The sequence below is a fragment of the Ostrinia furnacalis genome, unplaced genomic scaffold (assembly GCF_004193835.3).
Source record: "Ostrinia furnacalis isolate ACB-3 unplaced genomic scaffold, ASM419383v2 OfSCF7086, whole genome shotgun sequence".
Classification (NCBI taxonomy): domain Eukaryota; kingdom Metazoa; phylum Arthropoda; class Insecta; order Lepidoptera; family Crambidae; genus Ostrinia; species Ostrinia furnacalis.
The window spans coordinates 402,281-414,523 of NW_021137325.1; the positions used below are offsets into that span (position 1 = coordinate 402,281).

A 12,243-nucleotide genomic window follows, 5' to 3' on the forward strand; every position below is an offset into this window, starting at 1 on the left:
AAGGGCGGGGACTTTTGCTATGTTCACCACCTAACTAGGCTAAATAAAGTCCCGAGGTCAGAAATTGTGTTCCACGGATTTCTCTATACACCGTCGTTAAGGCATTCATTGACTGGACTATAAAGGCTGAGACGAAAATCAAAGCCTAAGAGACGGGCTAGAAAACAAACGCCTCGTGGCAATCTATCATCATAAATTAACATAATATACAGATTTGCGTAGGTTTGCATTACGCGGCAATTCTAAAAAAATTTTCAAGTTATTGTATTAATTCAATCATATTTTTTTATAATTAATGATCGACTCGGCCACCCACATTGTTTCAGAATTATTATGAACGTGTGGGTTGAATCTATTTTAACAAATTTACCTTTCCCACGAGTCGAATATAAAGCTAGCTAAATCAGTAACTCAATTAATAACTTAATTATGAAACGTATTAGTTCGAAGAGATCAAATGATTTCAGAATATTAGTAAGTACTTCTACATCAAAATTACCGGTAATACTCGTACCTTACCTAAATATGTCTCAAAATTGTTTAATTGAAAATAATTCGCTTGGAAATAACGAAAATGGCAGTAAGCAATATCCTTTAAACGTTTTATGAGAATTAAAACCTAATCCCGTTTTACAGTCTGCTTGATATCCAGAGCGCTTATTACATTTCATAGTTGTGACAATTCCTATTAAAGCCAAGAGTAACGACCTAAGTATTTCAAAATTTTATTCATCAGTCTTGAAGTAGACGTTTTATACTTCGTTAAATAAAGAACCGCTGCCGTAATATCCATTGTGACAATACCAAGAAATTTAAATTTACGTGAACTGTTCACTGATTCAGTTTACACGTTCTACCGAATTTAGATCTATAAATCATTCATAACATAAATTACATTTAAATAGGCCATAAACTGTACGTTCATGAATGAACTTTAATGAAAGTCTATAGGTAGTAAATAATGCAGGAAACGGCAAACAAGAAGTAAACAGTACAAGCCTTCCGGTTGAAATTTGTATATGTCTATAGGAGGCGTTAAACTATGAATAAAACTAGAATCCCTGTTAATGTCAATGGTTAAAAAGTTGCAGTGTTTTTATAGAAAATATTCTTCTTTAGTATGTTTTATGGTGGCCTAGCGACTAATTTAGGAAATCTCCTACTTTGGCTCATGTCTTGGTGTGTTGTAAGTACTTGTGAGGTTCCCTTCTTCGATACTACTAAGCTGGACCAGGCATTGATTATATCCGGTTAATATTCCTATAATTCCTTCATCGTGATCCAAGACGATCTATTTTGTGGAAAAACGGAAGTTCGATAGACATCAAACAAAATTACCCTTGTCTTTGTGCGGTTCAATTTTGTTCAAGACAGATAAGTCAATTCTGAATATAGTAGGTAAAACAATATTCAGTTCGTTTAACTTATTCTCTTTGTAGTGTGCTCTATAAAGGTTCGACCAAACCAATATGGCGATGGCGATCAGACTTAAACGCATTGATCGCCATCACCTTCGCGCACGCAGGCTGATTGCATTGGTTTGGCCGAACCTTAACAAACGAATTGTTCGAACGGGTCGAGCGCTAATCATGCCCTTCAGAGCTCGGAAAACTTTTTCCTTATCGGGCAATCTGTGTACTTTAATCATTGGAACTAGCGGAGCTGCCGTTGTTTCTGTGTTTTCCTACGGAATATTTTCCTCTCAACCATAGCGACCATGCCAGCCAGAATCAATAATTATTCGGAATATAGTGTTCTATCAAGTTTGGGAATATTTTTATCGTCGAATTTAGGAGACGATATGCAATCCTTTATCCTATATCTTAGTGTGTTTAAGAAGTTATGAAGGAATAATCTCAGGTTTAGAATAGTTAAACATGATGTTGCGATTAACTTTCAAACTTATTGTTGGCTTCTCGAATGGGACCATTTATAGAGGTGAAACAGTGTCTATTCATTTTGAAACTTTTAAAGTCAATACAATTTAACAAGACAAGAGTTCTACTTGCTCTAAGAAACAGAGATCTCAGAAATGAAAGACATTCACGAAACTTTATAACAACAGCGACATGATTTCAACAATATTTTATAATAAACCAAAATAATTTAAGATGACTTTCACAAGAAACTAAAAAAATGACAAGGCAAGGCTTAAAATATGACAAGGTATGTCTGAATTTGAGCAAAATATAGCGGTGGTTTTTGCTGAACTGCCAACCCTTTGAGATAAATGGGTAAGAAAAATGTGGCTGTCCAATTTTATAGCACGTATTTTTTCGTCAAGAAATTAGAGGGATTTTTCGGCAATTTTTCGTATACAATTTATTTAAGAATGCAAGATTTTCCTTTAAATTATGATGCACGTAATATTTTTCCAGACATCTCTTTATCGTCTGCGATAATGCGTTGAGCAGGTGATTTTTCCCACAATTTTAATGTTAACCCTATTATTAAAGTCTTTAATTTTTATGGGAGCCATTTTGCCCTAACGGCAGTAAACATGACAGTCATTTAAAGCAACCAAAATGCAACATCACCAAGGTCAAAATTAATCAACGTTATAATCACCAGTTTAATATGTTTAATGGTTTATGCTATGGTGATTATAACGTTTAAGCCTAGTTAAAATATTACCCGCTATTTATTTTGCTCACCTATATTTACAGGTTTATAGGCGTCGCGATTTTTTTCAATGAATGTGTTTTTCCCAGTTTTCCTACATCTTACGCGTAATTTGTGACAACTGAGGTAAACTTAATGTCAGAACGCCGCACGTAGGCATCTGACATGGGTCAATCGGACAACGCCATAAGGTGTCTTCCTAAAAATAGAATCATACCTATTTTATATTCGGTTAGAAGTCGATTCTTGCATTGTCCAAGCCACGCCGGGTAAAAAGGTACACCAAATGATTTTACACAATTTGATTGAATCCAATATAGGAATTGAACGGACCCACCGAGTTGAGCATCACAATCTGTTGTCACGGCGTCGTCAAAGTAATTAACATAATTTCAGCTACTGGCAGGCATGATAGCTGGGCGCATGCCTCCCCAATAAGAGACGCTACAAAGCAAGATTTTATAACCATCAGGCACTGAAAACCATCAGCGAGTGTAGGTGTAGGTACTTCCTACTCGTTTACTCAGAAGCGGTCGTCCGCTCATCGTCATTGTGGATCCGATACTCACCCAAGGTTTTTCTAATCTTTATTCTCTTTCTTTTTCCTCTCACCTTTTTAAAAATCATTGTTTGATTTCCACTGACCTTTTTCTTATTTTTCATGTGATTAGCATCTCTGGACTCCAGGGCGGTGCCGGGGGCCCGCGCGCCCCACAGCTTCATGGCCATGTGTGCGTACGCGAACGTGATTACGCACAGCGGGATGACGTACTGCAATAACAAACACACGTCAGGCGTCTGTTAATAACGATACTTGCCACGTGGAAATTTTAACTTTCCAGAGTAATATTGCATAATACAGTGTGCCTACCATGAGTTTACGTTAGGTGTGCTCGGTAGCGACTGCGTAAAAAAATGACATTTAAATGTATGACATATTGTGCAGCGCCCCTAGTTTAGGCTACTTTCAAGAAATAAGACCTTCATAGAATTTTTTGACGTCTTCGCTAGCGAACTCACCTAACGTAAACTCATGGTAGGCACACAGGTTGGCTACGTCATAGATTTTATACCAAACTTACTACAGACGACGACACATAAAGCTGTGGCATCTCATAGTGTCGACAACAACAAAGTATTCAGAAAATTATGCGATCTGTAATGCGGACTGTATCTTATGTAGGGAAATTAGCTTTTCCTACAAGAAATGTAAAAATCTTCCAGCAATGCAAAAGTATCAAGACCATTACAATTACTAGTCGTACCAAAACTATTTACTTACAGTTTCACCTATGAAGAATTTTCGTATGTGGCCAAGAAATGCCGCAGTTGTAAAATTAGCCTTATGATAACATAGAGAAAGTATAGTAACATTTCTGAATACTTTATTAAATATTTCTTCGAAGCACGCCTTCGCCATCACACTGCAAGGGCAAGCTTCTCATAAAAATTCCCGATGGCTCCCGAGTCTGCTGGCAAATGAGCCTGATCCACGGCTGACGCATATAAATCGGCGTCCAGTGCACTTACACTAATCTAGTCAGAGACACGCGACGGGAATAACTACACAGGGTGTAAGGACAAACAAGCTGGAACTTAAAATGCTTCTGGGTTAAAAACCAGTGGTTTTATTTGTCGGAAAATTCATGTTTTTTTATGGTCAATCAAAAGTCATAATACAAAGATAATTAAATATTCAAATAACATGCTCAGTACCACAAATCAATTGTTTCAATTACGTTAGGTATTCAAAAAACAACGCATGACTAAAATTTTTAGGTCTACAAAAGCCATCGAGCAAATTCAGCGTTCATTACCGAGAAAAAAATATCTGATGTCCATTTTGGGACCGTGATCTGAGTTCACAGTTTTAAGTTTTTGCTTATTTACCCCTAACACCCTGTATAAAGGTGCGTATTCATAGTAAGTATTATTATGGACATAAAAAGTAGCCAATATCAGAATCGTTTACTTAGAGATGTGCCATTTCTGTGACGAAAGGATTTATTATTTGGATATTTTATTTGTATGCTTCTATTTATACCGAAATAGAATTCTTCCCAACATTACGATACCATTTATCATAGTTCATGTTGACAAATGCCAATCATTAATGGAATTAAATGGACCACACTTCCTGGATATACGTAAACATCCCCCGAACCACCAAAGCTTTTAAGGTCGGCGGGGACGATTTCAACGCTGAAATTATTTATTAGTCTGTGACACTCAATCTGTTGGTGGCATGAAATTCGATTTCGGGTGACAAAAAGGACGGTTTATGTGGTTACAATCTGTCAAGCGAGTACAANAAGTACAATACATTTTTTCGTAAACGCAAAAATGTTTGTAGCATAAAATACTTTGGTGTCAAATGTAACTTTCTACGTGATCAGCAAGAAGAATGTGATGAAGTCGCACAGGTTCGTAAGAAAGTAGCAACTAACTTTAAAGTTTGGCCATATATTTCTCGTGACTAAGTTACAATATGGCATTCTTTAGATACTGTTGAAGCTGCTAACGCTTGATGTAACACGTTATGATATTCTCGTATTAAGTACATTTAATCCTTTCAATTGAACTTTCACAATTTTTAAGATCGAAGTGACTCTAGAATTTGTAATTACTGGAACCATTAAAAATATTGCACAAGGTGGGGCGTGCATGGGGCTTTGAGAAATAATATGGGGTCAACTTACCTGAAATATATACAGAATCAACCGGTATATAGCCAGCGAGTGTAGACCGAACTCACTGGGAGCACAGAATGGCTTTTTGTAGAAGATCTTCGTTACTGCAAAAGAAAATAACTTTTAAATAAAAACCACTTCCCAAAGGCTTACGATTTAGATGTCGATTCGATTGTCAATCACTGGACTCTTAGTTTGATCAAGATAGTTAAGCCCAAATGTGAAATATCTACGACCGGATTGTATTGCGGGCGGGTTCACGCCTAACACTTAGTTGGATAGTTTGCGGAATTATCCTAGGCTTTAAGTTGAAGAAACCGAAACCATAACTTAGGCAATTATGCATAGAATATTACAGAAATTCTACCCACCAATTAAGTTTAGCAAACATATCGTTGAAATTGGTGTGGTTTGCGGGTGCTTTCCTATGAGCGAAAAGTTTTGGAATCGGTTCGTTAATTTCCGAGATTACCCCCTAGTGATAATATTAAGTCTCTTCGTATGGATGAGCACAAAACTCATTTCAGATTTTAAATGAATTTAACATTTAATAATTGTAAAATTGTTTATTCGTAGCGCGTTATACCTAGACGGACTTTGAGAGAGTGTTTACCTTTCATGTCACCATCCATCTTTTGTTATTGTAAGAAAAGAATATCCTTTTTTACGCACAGACGACAGCACGTCAAGATAGACACGGTGGCATCTTGTGTAGTTGTAATACGTGCGATTTTGCAGTAAAAGTGTAAAGAATGTACTTACAGCAAGCATTTTAGTATCTCTTACTTCCAGTCAGTTAGAGGCATAAGCATAACGTGATACGTTTTACCTACGCCCTAATTCAACTCGCTTTCTTGCAAAAATTGGGTTGCGTCATGTTGAAACTTACTTATTTATTTTGAAATGCTAATCAAATCTTGAAAATCTTGCTATTCGGAAATTGCCGAATTCGATTTGAGTATTCCTCAATAAATTATCTTATTTAATTAAGAACTTGGGCTATTTAAGTAACGGCGTTCGTTGTTTCATTTGCGAGTTTCAAATTGAGTTTTGATATCACGTAGACTAACTTACTTGGGTCCTGTTCGTCTACCATGATGACAACCCACGACATGGCCATAGGAGCTGCCAATGAGAGCGCCAAGAACCATATTAGCACTATGATCACTTTGGCGACCTTCTTCGAAGTGTGGGCACTGAAACAAATACTTTATTTAAACACAGTAACTACAAACAAGACTTTACACTGATACAAATTGACTACTTTAAGCACAAATATTTTGTGCTTTAAGCGGGACTTGGTTCCACGACCTTTCGCCTGCCTAACGAACGTCTCGATCATAAGCTAACTATTAGGGTGACATTGGTAAATGTATCGAATTTCTCAGGTGCCTGCCAAATAATGTGTAATATTACGCTGTTTTCCAGATAAATAACATAATAGTTATAAAATTCCAATGGCATTAGAGCCATCCCGTCCGAGCCCCGTCGCAGTGATGCGATTTACACGGAAAATAGTCCATAAGAAAGCATCAACGACTCAACCAGAAAAAGTAAAAGGTAAGTATATAATAATAATAATAATATACTTTTTCTTTTGTGTAATTTACATTGTAAAAAAAATATTTAAAATTAAGACAAAAATATAAATAAATGAATAATAATAAAATCTTTATTTGATAAAAATTTGAGAATTAAAGTAGAAATAATTCAAATATTATTATTCCATGTGAGAGCCTCACGTATTCACTATTTGAAATAAGTACGTTATGGTTTGTATTTTCGTAGTCACCTACAAGATATTGCTTCTCTCTTACGACTATAACAGAATATGTTTAAAACCTAAAAAGGATGGCTTTTATATGACTGCTGGTTTATTCTTTCAAAGATAAGCGGGTAAGCCTGTAAAAGGGCGAAATTCAATTTAGAGTTTAGGAGTTTCACAGTTTAATAACACTCAGCCGATTGAGGATCTTAAGATAACCCAATTAAGTATTTTTTGTTTAAATCTCTCTATATCACAGAAAACGAAGAAACGCCCACTATAAAAGTCAAGAAGTTTGAACGACGTTGATGATTTTGCCTTCGGATACAATAACATACTAACATAAATCGAATTCCTAGAAGTCTTACCTTTTTGTCAAGTTGAGAACTTCTTTTCAGTAATCGGTTTATATTTATCAGAAAGTTTAGATCGAGCCAGGCCTGGCTCACTCCGCGCGGTACATCCGATAATTACCTACAGCGAAGCGCCCCGCCGGCGGGTATTATATCAGTCGAGTGTCACGCGCGCGCCCGTCAGGACGCTGGCGTGCGTTGTAGTACCTAATTCTATGATCGAAGTATAATTAAAAAATGGACATAAAGAGAAAGAAATATTATNTACAGGTAAAGTTACTTTCACATTTATAATATTTAGTAGGGATAATTCATTACGATCTGTTAAAAGAAAGTAAAGCAGATTTTGGAATAGTCAGAAATAGTCCCCGATACCAGCAACTTATATTTTTTCGCTTAATTATTATTTGCAATACGTTTAGGTAATAAAGTGTGCAAGAGCGGGAGTGAATAGGCACTTACAGGGCAGATATGTACCATCCTAGACTGCATCTCACTTAACACCAGGTGCGATTGCGGTCAAATACCTGCCTTGTCTAGCATAAAAAAAAGGTTCTATTCAGTTTGGTAATACGAATATGGCATTCAGTCAGGTACTCCAGTACTTCTTAAATGTTATAAAAATAAATGGCTTTTAAATAATGTTTGCCAAATTGCTCAAATCATTGATTAAAAATCCCCCCTGGCTAGGGGAGACAACAGGACTGCACCCGAATAACATAAAAGAACGCATATTAATAAGAACACCACTAAATAAAACTTTTAAGTTAAGAAAAATAAACAAGATTCTTGTTCAAATATGGCCTAAGAGTTTTATTTATAATTAATTAAGCTATGTTACACCTTAGCTAGATAGACAAAACTTTGGGATTACGTAGGTCGAATGTTGGCACTCATTTTTAAAAAAAATCTGTGATTGTACTACCAAAGGAAATCATTATACAGGGTGTTACAATTTTTATTTTTTTCCATCATGGAAGGTAGTTAAAGAGCTGTTGTTTTTTTATGTTATTACTATGAGACACAACTATACCTGTGCAAAAATTTAAATTCGTCAGTTACATAGTTTTGGAGAAAAAAAATAAAACAGTTTTAGGTATAGATGGGTGGCGTGGCTTCCTGGGGGGTGTTGGGGGGTGAAATTTTGCACAATATACTATCTTTATACAAAGTATCGTTTGACCACAGTTTCGAGCTTCAGGCTTTGGGGGCACTTTTTCCAAGACTATCCTGCTACGCCCTTTGAGAATTAAAGTAGAAATAATTCAAATATTATTATTCCATGTGAGAGCCTCACGTATTCACTATTTGAACTAAGTACGTTATGGTTTGTATTTTCGTAGTCGTAATCACCTCTCTTACGACTATTACAGAATATGTTTAAAACCTAAAAAGTATGGCTTTTATATGACTGCTGGTTTATTCTTTCAAAGATAAGCGGGTAAGCCTGTAAAAGGGCAATGAAATTCAATTTAGAGTTTAGGAGTTTCACAGTATTAATAACACTCAGCCGATTCAGGATCTTAAGATAACCCAATTAAGTATTTTTTGTTTAAATCTCTCAATATCACAGAAAACGAAGAAACGCCCACTATAAAAGTCGAGAAGTTTGAATGACGTTGATGATTTTGCCTTCGGATATACTAACATAAATCGAATTCCTCGAAGTCTTACCTTTTTGTCAAGTTGAGAACTTCTTTTCAGTAATCGGTTTATATTTATCAGAAAGTTTAGATCGAGCCTCGAAAATTCCTAGAATTAAAAGGTTACTAACCTTACTAGAGGTTCGGCCAAACCAACGCGATAACACGCGATCAGATCGCGTTGGTTAACCTTAACTTATAGAAAAGTCGTATTCCGTCTAACGTCTGAAAACCGTATAAATCAAATCTGTTAGCGTTTCAGTGCTTCCTGTGAATTGTCAAATTACATCCTATCAGAAAGCCAATTGCCATGTATCCGTGACGTACTAACACACAGCTAAGCCATGTCAGTGTGTTGCAACTCAATCAACAACTCAAATCTGACGTTTCTAGGCTATCTATCAATTAGTGACGTTTCTAGGCTATCTATCAATTACCACGTGACTCGCTTAGAGAAGTTTTTAAAGAAATCAATATATTGACTGTGGCTTCGCAATACATATTTGATAACATTATGTATGTCCGTAAACATATACATTTATTTACTAAGAAAAGTGACGTCCACTCATTTAACACGAGACATAAGAATAAACTTGCTGTTCCATCATTTAGGTTGCATAAGATAGGTAATTCATTCTTGGGGAAATGTATTACCATATTTAACAAAATACCACACAACCTTGTCGAATTGCCAATAAANTACTATTACTTATTCTGTGATCGAGCCTCGAAAATTTAAAGGTTACTAACCTTACTAAAGGTTCGGCCAAACCAACGCGATCTGATCGCGTGTTATCGCGTTGGTTTGGCCGAACCTTAACTTATACAAAAGTCGTCTAACGTCTGAAAACCGTATAAACCGTATAAATCTGTTAGCGTTTCAGTGCTTCCTGTGAATTGTCAAATTACATCCTATCAGAAAGCCAATTGCCATGTATCCGTGACGTACTAACACACAGCTAAGCCATGTCAGTGTGTTGCAACTCAATCAACTCAAATCTGACGTTTCTAGGCTATCTATCAATTAGTACAAGCCGTCCTATGAAGCCGCCTGTTTGATCGTATTACGGAACTGATAATCCTTCATAATACATAACAGGCTCCGAAAATCTGTGTTATGGAAAAAAAATATTACAATGCACCCACTTTAGGCTCCCATAATAAGGACCACCCTAAAATGTTATAGCAACAGAAAGAAACTACGATATTAAATAATGTTTTTCTTAGAAACAAACTCATAGAAATTAATGCTCTAGCTGCTAGTTTATTGTTAAAATTAATAAAGGCATATTTGCTTTATAAAATCATTCAACAGAAAGTAAAAAAATAAAAACACAAACAAATATAAATAATAAATAAATCTTTGGACAATTTCACACAGCGCCAGCTAGCCCCAAAGTAAGCAATTTAATGCTTGTGTTATGGGTGCTAGCTTAACGGATATACTACTTATACATACATAATATACATAGTAACACCCAGACCCGTCACAGAAATTAAAATTCATCATTTCAATTTCTGCCCGGCCGGGAATCGAACCCGGGACCTCTCGGCATAGTAGTCCGTTCTGAACCACTACACCAAACGGCCGACATTAGTACTAACTACTTATAGAAATGTTTAGAAGTTTTACTGTTTGTGCGAAAATGTACTTTCGTTAAGTAATACTTATCATTTAGAGCATTTTATCTCACTAATCCACTCCAAGTCAAACAAGTCTGTCTTAGTATGATATTTCCATTCATTACATTCATGATGAATGAAGGCACCATCCAACTTAATGAGAGCAATCGTTTAAAATAAATGCAAGAGTTAACGAAATGAACTATAACTAACTTTATATTAAAGAAACCCAGACACTTGGAAATCTTGGTATACAAGAAATTCGTTTTAATTCAAATAATACTGAGGTCGAGGGACTTTCTTGCTACTCGTATCGTGTATTCTTTAAAATCAGACTTACGTTATTTTGCGCTTTATTTTACAGTGCACTTTCTGAGTTGCTCGGATTTACCGGGATTGTCGTATCCGAAGTTGTCTGGTATCTCAGTACCTCTATTACGAAAAACTTTCGAGTTCGTTTCGTTTGCGTATTCAAAGTGCCATCGAAAAATTTTGTATGAAAAATTAAACAGCGCCCCCTAGGGCGGCTATAATATAGCAATAGAGGTACTGGTATCTCAGAATATAACTTTTGGCATCATAAAAGTTATTCGAACAGCTTCGAAAATAAGTTCGACAGTAATACAGTGATATGAATCCCCGTATCCTAGTAGTTCCATGGAAGTAAAATAACTACTTCATTTAGGTGCCATTGAAAATTGTTTTTAAAATAAATTGTTCGTTATGTGTCATTAGTTAGCAAAATATTCTTGATAGGTATCTATATTATATAAAGCTTTAATTATTAAAATTAGTATTAATAGTCATAAAAAGAAGACTGTACGCTTAGAAAATATAATATTTTCCCCTAGACAGACCAGAAATGTACGATCATGGGGTTAACCACGAGACCATGTTTTCTTTAAACGAGCAATAGCAAAAAAATTAGTGAACATAAATCAATTTTCAGTATCCAGACGAGGTTTTGCTCCCAGTTTCAGCTCAATTTTTCCCCAGTAAAAGGCGAGCAAATCTACGTGATTTAATACTTTTAAACGTTGACATGCTAACCCCAGAAAGACACTGTCTGGCTTAAATCTGAAAATTGAAGGCGTTACTTTTTCTTCTAAAAAGTTACGTAAAATTCAAGTCACTGGCTGAAAATTCGATTGGTGGAAATTGTTGTATAATTATTTACATTATTTATTACATACTCGTAATAATAATATGTAAGCAAATATTCTATTACCAAAATCTGTTTAAATAAATAAATCCACTTATAACTCAAGAACGGCTGAACCGATTTACCTGAAAATTGTCAGGGAGGTAGTTTAGAGCCAGGAGAAGGACATAGGATACTTTTTATCCCGTTCGACAGCATTCCCGTGTGACTTGACATGAACGTCAGTCACTATAAAACGTGGTATAACAAAAAAGAATCAGACCTGGAATAACAAACCACGCAGGCGAAGCCGCGGGCGGAAAGCTAGTTTATTATATAATTTAAATTGCAGAAATCTAAGGAAACGATTCATAATTAAAATGTCTCACAAAATGTCACGTAAAAT

At 35.7% G+C, this 12,243-nt stretch overlaps 1 protein-coding gene across 1 annotated transcript in view; it reads right to left on the minus strand.

Annotated features, from left to right (window-relative positions):
* NGR-A23 (neuropeptide receptor A23) overlaps positions 1 to 12,243 on the minus strand; it is a 33,313-nt gene that overhangs the window by 14,047 nt on the left and 7,023 nt on the right. Inside the window, exons 2-4 of the mRNA XM_028319058.1 lie at positions 6,387 to 6,508; positions 5,322 to 5,416; positions 3,268 to 3,393 (exon numbers count right to left, since the gene is read on the minus strand). Coding sequence (XP_028174859.1) covers positions 3,268 to 3,393; positions 5,322 to 5,416; positions 6,387 to 6,508 — 343 coding nt within the window. The remainder of the gene's footprint in view (positions 1 to 3,267; positions 3,394 to 5,321; positions 5,417 to 6,386; positions 6,509 to 12,243) is intronic.